The following is a 16,150-nucleotide window of genomic DNA, read 5'->3' as shown; positions in this document are numbered from 1 at the left end:
CTCCTGCCTCAGCCTCCGGAGTAGCTGGGACCACAGGTGCCCGCCAGCACGCCTGGCGAATTTTTTTTGTATTTTTTAGTAGAGTTGGGGTTTCACCACGTTGGCCAGGATGGTCTCAATCTCCTGATCTCGTGATCTGCCCTCCTCGGCCTCCCAAAGTATAGGGATTACAGGCGTGAGCCACCGCGCCCGGCTAATGAGTACACCTGGAGGTGATGGGAATTCTGCACAGGGCTGGGAAGGCCCCACCTCATATCTCACCCCGAGCTGGGCTCACAGGTACACACTCTGGTCTCAGTTCAAAAGGCCGGTGACCAAACCCTAGTGAGACAGAGCTGGGCACTGACCAAGACAGACATAGGGACTGGGCAGAGGGTGGTGTGTGGCAGAGGTATCCAGATACCACGCACTGGAGGGACCAGGCAGGGACCACCAGAAAAGCATTCTCGCCAAAGAAACACAATGGGATCAAGCCTCAGGGCCTGGCCAGTTTACAAAAACTCAGGGAACAGCAGGAGCAACCAGTCAGCTCTGGAATGTGAAGCCCTTCAGGGACAAACCTTCCAGGAGGAGAAAAGAGACCACAGAGACTGCTGGACCAACAGGAGCTCAAAGACCAACAACCAAAGGCCTGTGTGAACGGCCTGAATCCTGATTCACACACACCAGCCATAACGTGAGGACTACACTTAGGAACCGTCATGAAGTTTGTTGGGTGTGACAACCTCAGAGCAATTTTGTAAAAACACAGACGCCCTCATCAGCTTGAGGTGCACTGAGGAGTCAGAGATGTGGGACAGGGAGGGTCAGGGAGGAGGGTCACAGAGGGACAGGGAGGACCAGGGAGGGAGGGTGAGGGAGGGTCAGGGAGGGCTGGACAGGGAGGGTCAGGGAGAAGGGTCAGGGAGGGACAGGGAGGATCAGGGAGGAGGGTCAGGGAGGGCCGGACAGGGAGGGTCAGGGAGAAGGGTCAGGGAGGGACAGGGAGGATCAGGGACGAGGGTCAGGGAGGGCGGGACAGGGAGGACCAGGGAGGGAGGGTGAGGGAGGGTCAGGGAGGGCTGGACAGGGAGGGTCAGGGAGAAGGGTCAGGGAGGGACAGGGAGGATCAGGGAGGAGGGTCAGGGAGGGCCGGACAGGGAGGGTCAGGGAGAAGGGTCAGGGAGGGACAGGGAGGATCAGGGACGAGGGTCAGGGAGGACGGGACAGGGAGGACCAGGGAGGGAGGGTGAGGGAGGGTCAGGGAGGGCTGGACAGGGAGGGCTGGACAGGGATGGAAGGACAGGGAGGGTTGGATAGGGAGGGCCAGGGAGGCCACGGCCTGCTCTAGGGCTTGTTACTCACCTCTACCTTGCATGTGTTTTGAAAACCTTTTCACAAAACACGGACAGTGTCCAGGGAGCCTCTGGAGAGCTCAAGGCCAGCTGGGTAAAAGCTCGTGGCTGGGGGCACCTGGCACCAAGGGTAGCCCTGGGGCGGGCAGTGCTGGGCCCATGTGTGTCTATCCCAAATGTGACACCCAGGACACCTCTGGAGACACCATATTCCCACACTGAATCAGTGTGGGGGACAGAAGACAGGCCCCGCAGGGTGTAACCCTCCTTAGACCACGAGGCACAGGGCAACGCTTTCTGGGTTTCTGACACACCCACTGTGTCAATGCACAAAGGGGCGCAGGCTCAGCCCAATCGGACAGGACTGGGGTCTATAGGGCCCCCAGAGCCAGGACAGGACCAACGTCAGCCAGGATCCCACACCGGCCTCCCCACTCTCTTGTGCTTGGTGCCCCTCATGACTGGGTTCCAGCCCACTCAGGCCAAGTCCTCGGGGAGCTCCCAGGCCTGGCCACAGGCCAACACGGTCCTCCAGGCTCCTGTCCTGTCCACTCAGGACCTGAAGAAGGAGCCTCTTAAATTAAGAGTGCACGGAGGAGAAGCCCCCACGAAGCAGAGCCACCTCCTGCCACAGTAACAAGATGAGAGCTTCTGCAGCTCTGGGTCTGTCGTTACACAGCTGAGCCCACTCGGACCATCAGGGCAAAAAGCAGACAGGAGAGCTGCAGACAGACTTCGAGAACTGTGGGCACCCACAGCGACACAGCCAGAGACCTCAACTGACGCAGCCTCTGGTCACGCGCTGCCGGGACCTGGTCCAGGAGGAGTTATTTCTGAACCCCAAAGGAAAAATAATAGAGGGTAGAAATGATTGCAAAGGAAGCAGGCAGCCGCAGTCCTGCAGCCCTTACCTGCATTTTCATGCCGTCAAGGCCCATCCTGTGAGGACAAAAAAAGCCCAAGTCAGGTGCAGGGAGAAAGCTGGAAGCCCAGCTGGCTACCCAGACCCTGCACCCAGGAGGGTCCCAGAGAGGGGGTCTGTCCCCTCCCCCGAGGCCTGGCACTGGCCTGGATACCACCCCAGCTGGGCTGCTGGGCTCCTGGGCATGAGGGCCACACTCTATGGAAGACAGGACACACTCACCCAGGAGGGGCACACCCAAGGCAAGGGGCAGTGGGAGGCTCCCTGACCCCAGGCTGCGCCATCCCTGCCGCCCTCGTGCAGTGCCGAGGGACCAGAGGAAGAGGCCTGCACGCGGAGGCTTCCCGCTGTGGGACGGCTCTGTGCCCTCCATAACAGCGGCCCCACCTCCAGGGCACAGTCCGTGGCTGACAAGCTCCCCTTGTCCACAGGCCTCCCTGACACCAACCTGAAGCTGCCCTGCTACCTACCACCCCCTTCCTCACTCTACCTTCTGGGACCACCCCACGCTTCCACTGGGTGGCAAATCTTCCAATTAAAAGACAACCCTCAGTGGCTTCCACAAGCCCTGACACTGCTGGTGCCTGGTGGTGTTCCCTGGCAGCATTCCCAGATGGCACCATGGGGGCCCCCTCACTGGGACGCAGCCGGGGCTCAGACCCAGCCTTCGTGAGAGTCCTCACCAGCACATCCCAGCCACACTCACCAGAGATAGTCCGGGATTCTGGAGACGTGCTCCTGGAAGGCAGTGGAGGCGGGCCCGTCCACATACCAGCGTACAAGCATGTTGATGGTTTTCGAGATCTGCAGGTGACACAGCCCTGTCAGGGCTCTGCTCCAGACCCACAGCAGCCCCCAGGGACAAGGTCCCGTCCAGACCCACAGCAGCCCCCAGGGACAAGGTCCCGTCCAGACCCACAGCAGCCCCCAGGGACAAGGTCCCGTCCAGACCCACAGCAGCCCCCAGGGACAAGGTCCCGTCCAGACCCACAGCAGCCCCCAGGGACAAGGTCCCGTCCAGACCCACAGCAGCCCCCAGGGACAAGGTCCCGTCCAGACCCACAGCAGCCCCCAGGGACAAGGTCCCGTCCAGACCCACAGCAGCCCCCAGGGACAAGGTCCCGTCCAGACCCACAGCAGCCCCCAGGGACAAGGTCCCGTCCAGAACCACAGCAGACCCCAGGGATAAGGTCCTGTACAGCTCCCTCAGGGCCAGGACAGGGGCCTTCTGCTCTAACAGGCGTTTCCTGAGTGACGATGGGCAACAACTGTGTCCCCAGGACCTGACTCAGACAAAGGCAGTGTCGGCCGAGTCCACAGCCTGGCTTAGCGTGTGAGAACTGACCGGCACTCCATCAGGGAGCAGCAAAGGGTTCCAGGAGGAGCCAGAGGGGCGTGGGCTACCAGGTGCCTTAGAGACAACACAGGGGACAGAGGACGGGGCCTGAGGGGCCCAAGAAGAGATGCGAAGACAGGACTGTAGCAGTAGGGACCGATTGCCCCCCTTCTTCCTCAGAACAGAACGTTCCAGAGGCCCCCAACTTTTTACTTATGGATCTCACAAGTCAAGATCCAATTGTAAGCGTGTTTCTATGCATTTAGTACAGATGTGCTCTACGTGGGATTAAACCAAAACCCACAAAGAACCACACCACTGCTGAGCAGCAAACGAGGGACCCGCTACAGGGTCCGTCAGAACTGGTGATTCACTGAGGTGGCAAGAGGCCCCAAAAACCCGAGATGCAGTGTCAGGGTGGGACTCAGTGGCCAGTGCCACCTGGGTATGTCTAGAGAATGCCCAGGCCGACCCACTACGCCGCAGCAGCTACGGCACAGCCCAGGAGCTGCTGACTCTGTCAGGAGGCGGCCCTGCACCAGTAGCCCGGGGACTGCACCTCCAAGGTCACTGAACTGGCCCACACCTGGCCCCCTGCAGGCCCCACAGAAGCTAGCGCTCCAAGTCCCTAGCTAGGCAGGAGGAATCAGGAGTGGAACCCAAGGACCCTGCTACCCCCACCCACCCTGGGCATGTCTAAACCGGATGGGAGAATGGCGAATGATGAACTATTTGGGGAGAGGAATTCGGAGGGAACCAAGTGAGGAAAAAGCACCCCTCCCACCTAGCCAGCAGGATCTCAGGAAGGGGCCTCCAGGAGAGTGTCCAGGCACACTGAGGACAAGAGCTGGTGGGGGACGGAAGGAAAAGTCGAGTGTGGTGGGGCGGCTTCACTGAGCTGGGCATGCAGGGGACCAGGACAGAAGCCCTCAAACGTTTGTGAGATCGGAGGGCCACCTCCCAAATGGAGGTGCTCCAGAAGACCCCACTCCCAGCTCACAGCCCGGCCTCCAGGACTTAACTCTCAGACCTTAACCCTCAGGGGCTGCAGTCAGCAGCCAGGCAGGGGCACTGACCGGGCCAATGCTGATGCTCTTGGTGAATCGGTCGTCAGCCACAATGTGTTCATACAGCTTCTGCACGGCCCGCTGCCGCAGGTGGGCACTGTGGTGGCGCTCATACAGGTTGAGGAGCGCTGCAGGGGATGCGGGTCAGCGGATGCCAGACACCATGACACTGGCCTCGGCCTGGAGCCCCGTGCACTGCAGCACCCGGACTTGCCCCTCCCCAGGGTTCCCCCACAACCCACCCCCAGGCCTGGTCTCCGAGCTCCTCCTTCCCTGCCCAGAAGGGGCTGCCGCACACCCTCCTACCACACACCCTTGCACAGGGTGGGCCCTGAGAGTGGAAGACCAGCTGGCTCTCGGTGGGGAGGGGCAGGGCGATGAGATCCCGCCCCGGGGCCTGGCACAGAGGGGGTGGCCCAGTGCCACTGGCAGGGGATGAGTACGTGAATGAATGGGCAACACCCTGACCCCCGGCTGCCCTGCCAGCCCATCAGGAGGTGCTCACCATACACCATGTGGAGCAGCCAACTGTGGGGCGTGTACAGCTCGTCGGGGGCCACGTTGTTCCTCTGTGCTGGCCAGTCGATGCTGGCAAAGTCCTCCACATAGAGCTCCTGGTGGGGGCAGTGTCTGAGCCTTGGGGCCTGGGGGCACCCGGCAGGCCTGGCTCAAACCAGGAGGGTGGCCTCCCACCACATGCCCTCAGGGCCCCGGGCTAGTCCCTTCCTGGGTGGGGGTCCCTCCAGCAACTGACCCCAAGGGCACACGAAGGCCCCCTGTGTGAAGACTGCTCCGAGGAGCTCCCCAGCTCCGTGAGCCCCAGGTCTGCCCAGAAGCTCATTTCCTCCCTCTGCCCCTCCTCCTTCCCCAGGGCAGGCCTGATAAACATCCTGCACCTCAAACCCCGCCTCAGGCCTGCTTCCAGAGCACACAGTGCGCATCTGCCTCCTGCATCCCTTGAGTCCTGGAAGTACCCCCAGGAACCCTGGGCTACAGCTGCTGCCTGTCCCATAGCACAAGTCCCCTCTGGGCAGAGCTTGCTCACTATTTATTACAGAATGGAGGAAGGTGGAGGCTCTGCTCTGATCACAGGGCTCTCGGCTCCACAGGGCCGCCAGGTGAGTGGACAGGTGTGGTTGGATTCCAGAAGCCCCAGGCCCTGTGGGTCCCAGCCCCAGAGGCCCTCACTTTGTTCCCTGATGAGGTCCTACCTGGCGGAGGCTCTGGACCAGCGGGTCCTCCGTGGCACTCAGCCGAATGGCATAGCAGTAGCTCATGGGCAGGTACACCTGCCGGCAGTGGCACCAGAGTGTGGAGGGGTGTGCCGGTGCCCAGTCAGGAAACAGCCTGGGGCAACGGCAGGAGTCAGTGGGAGACCCCAAGACTCAAACCTGCCCCCTCCGCCAGCATCCATACCTTGGGCCCTTCCAAGCATGAACACTGGTGGATGGCTATTCCCCACCACGTCAGTGCATCTGCGGGCATTTCCCAACCGTGCTCCTGAGGGGGACAGTTGAACTGCAGGTGCACCCTCCGAGGAGCTGCACCTCCTAGTTTGGTCAGCATTTTGCATACTAAAGCCAGGTGATGGAGCTCCTAAAGGCTTAGCATTGTCTGTGGGTTTCTTAGCTACAACAAACGTACCTTGGTAACATAAAACATCAACAATGAGGATATGGTGTGAGGGCCCTAGGGAACACTCTCGGCTGTCTTTGCAACTTTCCCAGAAATTGGAAACTACTCCAAAATTTAAAGTTTACTTTTAAAAGTTTAAGAAACTTTGGGCGCGGTGGCTCACGCCTATAACCCCAGCACTTTGGGAGGCCGAGGCTGGTGAATCACCTGAGGTCAGGAGTTTGAGACCAGCCTAGCCAACATGGCGAAACCCTGTCTCTACTAAAAACACAGAAATTAGCCAGGTATGGTGGTATGTGACTCTAGTCCCAGCTACTCGGGAGGCTGAGGCAGGAGAATCGCTTGAACCTAGGAGGAGGAGGTTGCAGTGAACCAAGATTGTGCCACTGCACACAGCCTGGTGACAAGAGTGAGACTCTATCTCAAGAAAAAAATTAACTGTAGGTCTGTGGAATCTCCCTAAGGCCTGGGTCTTTGATCACTGGCTGCTGACATTAGCACAGTTCCACCAGCTTCCCAGGGTCTGTGCGTACCTCAGGTTTTCTCTACCCTTTCCCTGCTAGCCCCCATCCTTATGTGATGCCACAGGAGGGTGAGCAATGCTGAGCCTTCCCTGCTCCCTGACTGTGGCATCGGGCCTTGGCCCACTTCCACATCCACTTACTTAAAAGGGTGTTTTTTTTTTTTTACATTTTGGGTTATACTTCCAGCATTTCTGCAGCAGGAGTGGTTCAGGTCTGTGGTCCTCCTTTCACCTCCCAACCCACCCTCCAAGCAACTCCAGCAAAGACAAGCAGCACCCTAGTGTGCTCCTGCAGCAGCACTGACTGACGGCCCCACCAAGTGGAGCAGATGAGACGCCCTCACCAGCACCAGCATGTGGACTCTATACCCCTCCTGCCCTGGCAGCTGTGCCGACTGCTGTCTCAGTCCTTCCTCTGCTGCTCATTACACATGGGTGAGGTGCAGAGTCCAGCTGGCACCTGAATGGCCCCAGGACACCTCCCAACCCATGTGTTCTATGGCCCTACCCTGCCCCCTACTCTGTCAGCTCTGTCTACCCTCCGGGGGTGATCTCGCCATCCCCGTGCCTCCCCTCACCACCCAAACTGGCTTCCGGGGTGAAACCCCCGGCCTTTGTATCAGGACACTGCTGTCCCCTCTTGAGCAGTCCCTTCACTTCCTGCTAGCTTGATCCCCCCTCCACCAAAGTCATCTAACACGGCTGGGACCCCCAGCCGTGCTGACAGCTCTCTAGGGGAGATCCCCACCAGGGTTCCCACAGCACTCCAGGAAGCCAGCAGGGGCTCCGTGTGGTTCCAGGGTCTCACTTCCCAAAATGTATAACGGGGTAAACTCATATGCATGAGTGTTTTCTGGGGAGATGTTCACTGCTTTCAATAGATAGCCACAAAATGTTACAAGACAGTGGTTAAAGAGACCAGGTAAGGCCGGGCGCAGTGGCTCATGGCTCCCAGCACTTTGGGAGGCCAAGGCAGGCGGATCACCTGAGGTTTGGAGTTTGGGACCAGCCTGGCCAACAGAGTGAAACCCTGTCTCTACTAAAAATACAAAAATTAGCTGGGTGTGGTGGCCTGAGACTGTCATCCCAGCTCCTCGAGAGGCAGAGGCAGGAGAATCGCTTGAATCCGGGAGGCGGGGGTTGCAGTGAGCCAAGATCATGCCACTGCACTCCAGCCTGAGCAAGACTCTGTCTCAAAACAAAACAGAACAAAAAAACACCAGATGATAAGAAATTAATGTTGATTTTGCTGAGTATTTAAACAGTATGTGGTTCTGTTTAAAAAAACAAACACTGATCTTTTTTTTTTTTTGAGACAGAGTCTCGCTCTATTGCCAGGCTGGAGTGCAGTGGCACAGTCTTGGCTCACTGCAACCTCTGCCTCCCGGGTTCAAATGATTCTCCTGCCTCAGCCTCCCGAGTAGCTGGAAACTACAGGCGTGGGCCGCCATGCCCAGCTAATTTTTGTATTTTTAGTAGAGACGGATTTCACCACGTTGGCCAGGATGGTCTCGATCTCTTGACCTTGTGATCTGCCCGCCTTGGCCTCTGGAAGCACTGGGATTACAGGCGTGAGCCACCGCACCTGGCCACAAACACTGATCTTGTAAAGGCACGCACACTGAGTCCACAGGTGAGGTGTCCCGTTGGAACACACTTCACATTCACCAGCAAAGGAGACAAGCACAGCAGCAGCAGCACAGGACGCCCCTGCGCTGGGTGGGGGAGGGGCAGCCTCCCCCTACTCCTACAGATGCTCAGAGTCTTCCATAGCAAGATGGAAGCCACCCAGCCCTGCCTGCGGCCTGACGCGGGAACCTCCATCCACGGCACAGCCTCCTTCCTGCCCAGTTGGGAACCTCCCCCTTTCTGTATCCCTATAGAACTCAAGCTCGATTAGGGCCTCTGCCAGGAGCCTAACTCCCCCCACCCACAGAATGACCACTCCTCTCTGTGTCACAGCCTGCGCCTGACCCACGCACGGTCCCTGTCACTCTACTCCTCGGGACGGCAGCAGCGGCCCAACAACCAAATCAACAGCAGACATACCACATCTCTGGGAACAGGGTATTGAGGCCTTCCCAGCTGTAAACATTCAGGACAGCCAGCCAGAACTTCCCCCAGGAGGGGATGGCCACAGCACCACCTGAGAGGGGAGAGAATAGGCCCATGTCACCTGCTTCCTGTCAGCAAAGCCAGCGCTGCTCTAGCTGGGAAGCTTCACCCTCTGGGAGTCACGTGTGCCCCTCTCCATGAGCCAAGGGCAGCCGCATGCGGATCTTGCAACCCCCATGTGCGAAGCAGGTTCCAGAGTGCTCAGAACTGCCCTGGATATACGGCTCCTAGGTGGAACCAGTGGCTTCCCTGGGAGTGAGTGTGTCCAGCCCCAGGAGAGGTGTTTGCAACCCCTGGCCCCAGGAAGGAGCACGTGAAGACAGCTACCTGGGAAGGTCCAGGGACACCTCAGTGCTCAGGTGAGCGAGGGGCCCAGGTGCACATGCACCTGGAGAAGGCAATGCGGGGAAGTGACAGCGCACATTCAGCCTCGCCCTCTGAGCCAAGCCTGGGCTGCCCCCATCTGTGTCATCTCCACTTGGCAGACTGGTCCCGTACGGGAACAGGGACAACCCCAAACTCCAGAGTAGCTCCAGCACACTGGCCCCATGCCAGAGCCACTTCAGCAGCATGCAGTTCTGGCACAGCCACGCCATCTAAACACACTTCTGAGGAGTCCCTGCTCCAAACCCCAAAAGGTATGCAAAAGTCAAAGACTCACAAAGCTACTAGGCAAAGTGCAGCCTAAACACATTCCTTCACCAGACAGGCGCCAGGACTGTGGTGGGAACCAGACAGCAGCCTTGGGGACGCAGCATCAATGACACCAAAGGCTGACAGTGAACTGATGACAACAGTGACAAGCCCATGAAAAAAGAAGGCAGGATCTCGTGAGAATGCGTAACAGGACACTCCATCTGGCATGGTAGGTCAGGAAGAGGTCCTCAAAGAAGGAACATGTAAAGTGTGAGCCAGCGGGGCAGGAGTGGAAGGTAAGAGGCTCCAGGTTAAGGAGGCAGTGCACGGCGAGCCCTGGGATAGCAAGGGCCTTTGAGGGGCTGTCAGGAGGCCCCTGTGCATGGAGCAGAGAGCAGGGCAGGTGGGATTGGCTACGGAAGGTCCGTGAAAGGCAGAAGACCAGACCAGGCCAGGCTCTGCAGAGCCGTATCATGAACTAGGTTTTCTTGGAGAAGCAGGAGTCATGGATTCCCTTGGGCTGGAATTGCCCTCAGGGCCTGTAGGCAAGAGGAGAGGTAGCCAGTCCGCGGCTTGGAGAGGTAGCCAAGGGCTTGGAGAGGTAGCCAGCCCAGGGCTTGGAGAGGTAGCCAGGCCACGGCTTGGACAGGTGGACAGTCAGGGCTTGGAGAGGTAGCCAGACCGGGGCTTGGAGAGGTGGACAGCCCGGGGCTTGGAGAAGTAGCCAGGCCGGGGCTTGGAGAAGTAGCCAGACCGGGGCTTGGAGAGGTAGACAGTTGGGGCTTGGAGAGGCGGATAGCCCCGGGCTTGGAGAGGTGGACAGCCAGGGCTTGGAGAGGTAGCCAGGCCGGGGCTTGGAGAGGTGGACAGCCAGGGCTTGGAGAGGTAGCCAGGCCGGGGCTTGGAGAGGTGGACAGCCAGGGCTTGGAGAGGTAGCCAGGCCGGGGCTTGGAGAGGTGGACAGCCAGGGCTTGGAGAGGTAGCCAGGCCGGGGCTTGGAGAGGTGGACAGCCAGGGCTTGGAGAGGTAGACGGCCAGCTCGGAAGCTGCAAGCTCCAGGCCTGCTCTCACCTGCAGTCAGGCTGCCCCAAGAAGGTGGACATATTAACATGCTTCGTTTAAGTCTTCACCAGTTCAGGAAACAAACAGAATTACCTAGTTGTCTTAATTTGCTTTGCTTTTTTATTTTTTCAGAGACAGGGTCTCACTCTGTCACCCAGGCTGGAGTGCAATGGTACAATCAGCTCACTGCAACCCAGAACTCCTGGGCTCAAGTGATCCTCCTGCCTTACTAGCCTCCAAGCAGCTGGGACTACAGGTGCATATCATCACACCTGGCTAATATTTTATTGTTTTTGTAGGGACCAGGTCTCACCATGTTGCCCAGGCTGGCCTCAAACTCCTAGGTTCAAGTGGTCCTTCCACCTCAATCTCCCAAAGTGCTGGAACTGCAGGCGTGAGCCACTGTGCCTGGCTCTTAATTTGCTTTTTTAAAAAAACGATGCCTAGGTTAAACAGTTTCTGCCTACTTCTGCTTTGACAAATTCCCTGCTCATGTGCTTTGCCCATTGTTTCAGCTGGAAGTGCATCTTTCTGTATCTCGTATGCGAGAGCTCATTATCGAGATGACATGAACCCCTGGCCCAGGACATGCTGCACAGGGCATACCTTTCTTGTGAAGAATGTTACGGGCTCGTACCAGGTCAGGATCGTCAGGCCCAACGCCCAGAATTCTGAGAGACACATAGTTGAGCGCAGTCCCAAACACGGTGGACTTATCCTCAATGTGCCTAGAGGGGCAGAGGACAGGTGAGAAACTGGTATCTGTCCTTACTTCTAAGAAATAAAGTAAAACTTTCTGTGGAGTTTCCTCAGAAAACTAAGAATGCTAAAATACCTTACCCTGACATAACGTGCCACCACAGGAGAGCCCCGAGCAGCCACTCTGCAGTACAGATTCACGCACCTCCCATGACAACCGAGCCCCCGCACCTTCCTCACCCTGACCCGCCTGCTCTACACCTTCCCACGCCTGAGTCAACACTTCTAGCCCCAGGGCATTTCACTTTGGGCTACAGCTCTGCTCCCAAAGCCTGTGCCACACGGCAAGAAAGCTGTCAGGCCCTGCCTCCACCTGCTGCCAGCCCAGAGTCAAAGGCAATTTTCTTCTGCCTTAAGTGATAACAGACTGACAGTTTTCACATGTGGGTCTCAAGAGTGTCCTAACAGTCACAAAACCTATTTAACAAAAGATGTGAGGCCGAGGCCCCACCTGCACAGCCTCCAGCCCACTCCCCTCCTGCTAGTCTCTCCCCAACCCACCCCGGGCCCACAGCTGCAATCACTCCTAATCCTTGGCAGCTGCCCGGAAACCCAAGCATCTCCTACATCATGAGAACACACACATGCACATGTGCAGTGACACAGGGGGGGCACACTCACAGGCCCCATCCACCGTCGGGCAGCTGCACTGACCGCAGGTACCGCACAATCTCTTCTCTGTATCCGGCTGGCAGAGGGATGCGTGCCACGTGGCAAGTGATCAGGAGGCCTGTGTGGCAGGAGAGATGTTCCTCGCTGGGGGCAGGTGGTCATCACTGCTAAGACCAGGCCCCTTTCCTCCTGAGCACCTCACTCCAACAGGGAGCTACCTCCTTCTCATGAAAACATCCCCCGAAAGGCCATTCCTCCCAAGCCCCCATGGGGGACTTTGGGAACAGGGCCAGAGGGAACGTCAGCCACAGCACAGGCGATGCTCCCTGCCTAGGGCCTGCAGAGTCCACTCAGCCATGCCTGGCTCCCATGACCATCTCGCTCAGAGAAACACCAAACCCTGTACAGCACCTCAAGAAGGCCTCTCCCAAGTGCCCTGAAGGTCCAAAAGGAACCAACATTTTAGATCAGTGGGCCTTCCATGAGGGGAGGCTGTTGGTCTTGCTTTAACATCTGCTAGGAAGAAAAATACAAAATTGGTCACCCTTGCATGTGGTAATACCTATTTGCTTATTTATACTTTTCTGTTTCATAAATTTTTTACAAGCATATGCCGCTTTGCAAATGTTGGGGGGGAGGGAGAGACAACAATAAATATTATCCACTAAGAACCTTCTGTCCCTAGCCTGGTCCTCTCAGGTATGGTGCTCACAGGCCACCCTCTACCCCCCATGCTTGGTTCCATCAGCCATGTGCCCCCAGAGCCTGGCACAGGACAGGTCTCAGGGCAGACCCCAGCCACATGTGCCATGGAATGAATACCTGACTCTGGCTTAGACAGTCAGAAGCCCTAGTGTTCAAACCATCCAGACACGCCCTGGAAGAAGAGCAGATGGACTCAGAGACAGCGCACGGGGTCACATAAAATGAGCCATCCCAAAACAAGCCCATCTCTTTCCTAACAGTTATAATGCTGTTAGGACGGGGAAATGTGCAGACAGGAGCAGAGCCAGCATCTTCCTGATTTTACAGGCAAGGAAACTGAGGCACAGCCAGTAAATGGTGGGGCTAGGTCAGACCCCACTCAGTGCTCACCACAGTGCTGCCCAATGCTGCACAGGCCACACTTGATGGGAGTTGTCTACATAGTATCATGGACCAGGAGCATTTTCCAAAGTCCAGAAAGAGGGAAGAAAAGCTCCAACTCAGCCAGGCGCGGTGGCTCACACCTGTAATCCCAGCACTTTGCGAGGCTGAGCGGGGCGGATCATGAGGTCAGGAGTTTGAGACCAGCCTGACCAACATGGTGAAACCCCGTCTCTACTGAAAATACAAAAATTAGCCAGGAATGGTGGCGCATGCCTGTAATCCCAGCTACTTGGAAGGCTGAGGCAAGAGAATCGTTTGAACCCAGGAGGCGGAGGCTACAATGAGCCAAAATTGCGCCATTGCACTCCAGCCTGGGGAACAAGAGCGAAATGCTGTCTCAAAAACAAAAAACAAAAAAACTCCAACTCACAGCCAGCCCACAGGAAGGGTCCCAGCAAGCTAAGCCCAGAGCCAAAGCAGCAAGAACAAACAACACAGTAGTCCCCACCGACCAAGCACCACTGCGTGCCTGACACTGTGCACATAACCAAACCTGATTCCAATCCTGTCACAGATGAGGCTACAGAGGCAAAGTGAGGCTGACCCATCTCCTGACCAACTCTATGTCATTGCCTTACCATGAGCCCTGGGAACAGTCTCAACATTCCCTGATGGGGCCAAGGGAAGAAAGAGCACCTTGACTTCCCCTAAGGACAAGCCCTCAAATCCCAGGACAGGAAAATTCAAAGCTGTACAGTCCAGGTGGCAGCAGGGCTAGAAGTCAAAGCGGAGATGGGATCCCAGTGCTCCTCCTGCTAGTCTAGTGACCTGGAATAAATGTGCCTCAGCTTCCTAATGTATCTCATTAGGCTTATTCTAAGGACTAAAAGAAGAACAGGACTTGAGCAGGGCTTGGCCTACAGTAAACACCATGGAACTCTTTTTAACATAAAAGGCCAACACTTCCCAAACTAACATATAAACCTAATGCAACTTCATTTCAAGTCCCAACAGGTTTTATTCTGGGACAGAATCAGGATAAAAGCAATTTGGATGAGTAAATGAATAGATACAGGTAAGAGATGTTTTAAAAAGAAAGGCAACAAAGGTATATGAGGACTTTCTATCTACTACAAAGTCAGCATAGTAAAAGAAAATGACATATCAATAAAAGTCATTACAGAAACAAAACCTATTTATGTAGGAATCCACATCATTGAAACAATGATGTGGAAACAATCACAAGTCACTAGGGAAAAAGTCCTATTGCATAAATTCATAGGAGGGAATTTCCCATTTTACAAGGCTGAGGATTTCTGCAGAGAAACACTCCCAGTATGTAAAATAGTCTTGTGTAGCCAAATCAGTTCAATACCCAGGCAGTCCAATTGCTATGCTCCTCCTACTCACCAGCCTGAACCTAAAGTTCCCCTGCAGTAGCTAAGAGTAAGTTCACAGCAGATAACAGCTCCCCACCCACCACTCTGCCCACCTACAGCCCCTTGGCATAGGCTAGGTCTTCCACCTGGAATGCCCATCCCACTCTGTACTGAGACTTCAAAGCCCATCTTCCTCCTCCCTCAAGGCAACACAGACCCCTAGAGAACCACTTGCTTCTCTTATCAGAGAGCCTGTCACCCTACACTGGCAAGGCTAGCTGATCCCCTAGGCCAATAGCAGGACCATTCTGACACAGAGCAGAGTTTGCCAGCCCTTTTCTATGTGAGCCCCTGGATTTTCACCTGCTCCATCAAAACCCTACACCAGGCTGGGGCAGGATCCCAAGGGTGATCCAGGGTGGCCATACCCTCAGGCTGGGGCAGCATACTCCTACCTGGCAGGAGGAAAAGTGGGCCACCGTAGTCACCCGTCCAGTGCCCATCCTCAGCCTGCAGCCCCACGTAAAATGTCATCCCGTTCAGAGCCCCCTCACAGGCGGTGTGGGCTTTGGGCAAATCCTTAAAGTAATTCTTCTGCAAAGAGACCGAAAAAAAAAAAAAAAAAAAAGAGAGAGAGCTGACGGGACTGTTGAGCGGCCAGAGGAGCCCTCTTCATATACAGCCCAAGTCAAAATAGTGAATCTAAATTACTTTAAAAGTGTCAGCTGTTTCTATCAAAAGTCTGAAACTCTTCGATATCACACCTCAGCAAAGTAAAAGAACAGTTGCACATTTTCATTGCTTTACTTTCCAGTCACGTATTCTTAACTTCTCCAAGATGTCTGGAATAAACTAGGCACCCAGAGTGTGGGGTGGGGCACGGGCGCCCACCTGGGCCTGGGACTCGGGCCTCTCAAAAAGGGCCCAAAGGGTGGCACAGCCTTTCCCACGGTGGCCGGGGCTTGGCAGGAGACCCTGTTTACACTGCAGACTCTGACGAGGAACATCTCTTCCAATGCACACAACGAAGACACTGGATCCAAACACGTTTTGTGAATAAAAACAAAGTTACAACTATCTTTGCAACTCTTCCATAAGTCAAAAATTACCTCAAAATAAGGTGCTAAAAAATGCAACATTAGGAGTCTCCTATGCCTGGTTTAGAGATGAAGGGCCGAAGCGGAGGGGCCCGCGAACGCAGCTCCCGTGGGCGCTCGCCTTGGGGATGGGCGTCGCTGGCCGGGTCCTTCCACCCGCCTTTCTGAGAGAAAACGTGCTCCTCACGGCTCACCCCTCAGGGCCCCGCGGGGTCCCCGCGCTCGCGGACGCTCCGCGGAAGCCACTTACGGTGTCCAGCCCCAGGGCGTGGGCTTCCAGACCGGTCTGCTCGCGGCCGGCGCGCTCGTCCTGCAGGTAGGTCCACGTCTGCCGGCCCCTCTCGCAGCTGAGTCGCCAGCGGCCGAGGTCGGTGGCGGGCTCGGTCTTGTAGGGGCCCCCTCGGCGCCGCAGACACCTGAGGGCCACCGGCCGTCAGCGACCCAGGCCTCGCCCCGACCCCCGGCCCACTGCCCGCGTCGCGCTCTCCTCAGCACCCAGACCACCCTGCCCGCGCCAGGAGCCCGGGGCGAGGGGACTCACGTGCCCTCAGTCATTGCAGCCGCAGTGCTCTACGCCGCCCACT

General features: G+C 56.8%; 1 protein-coding gene across 5 annotated transcripts in view; it reads right to left on the bottom strand.

Annotated features, from left to right (window-relative positions):
* LSS (lanosterol synthase) overlaps positions 1-16,150 on the bottom strand; it is a 36,808-nt gene extending 20,658 nt beyond the window's left edge. For 3 of the 5 annotated variants that reach the window (XM_077995292.1, XM_077995293.1, XM_028845209.2), the window contains exons 1-11: positions 16,108-16,150; positions 15,817-15,982; positions 14,925-15,063; positions 12,011-12,119; positions 11,237-11,358; positions 8,867-8,963; positions 5,871-6,006; positions 5,165-5,273; positions 4,669-4,787; positions 2,963-3,060; positions 2,246-2,273 (exon numbers count right to left, since the gene is read on the bottom strand). In XM_077995292.1, the coding sequence (XP_077851418.1) occupies positions 2,246-2,273; positions 2,963-3,060; positions 4,669-4,787; positions 5,165-5,273; positions 5,871-6,006; positions 8,867-8,963; positions 11,237-11,358; positions 12,011-12,119; positions 14,925-15,063; positions 15,817-15,982; positions 16,108-16,121 (1,137 nt within the window). In that variant the 5' untranslated portion in view covers positions 16,122-16,150. The remainder of the gene's footprint in view (positions 1-2,245; positions 2,274-2,962; positions 3,061-4,668; positions 4,788-5,164; positions 5,274-5,870; positions 6,007-8,866; positions 8,964-11,236; positions 11,359-12,010; positions 12,120-14,924; positions 15,064-15,816; positions 15,983-16,107) is intronic. The other 2 variants (XM_077995294.1, XM_077995295.1) reach the window with 1 other exon arrangement.

This window comes from Macaca mulatta, chromosome 3, assembly GCF_049350105.2.
Source record: "Macaca mulatta isolate MMU2019108-1 chromosome 3, T2T-MMU8v2.0, whole genome shotgun sequence".
Lineage (NCBI taxonomy): Eukaryota > Metazoa > Chordata > Mammalia > Primates > Cercopithecidae > Macaca > Macaca mulatta.
The sequence above is the reverse complement of the archived record's forward strand: the minus strand, read 5'-3'. Positions and strand labels throughout refer to the sequence as shown.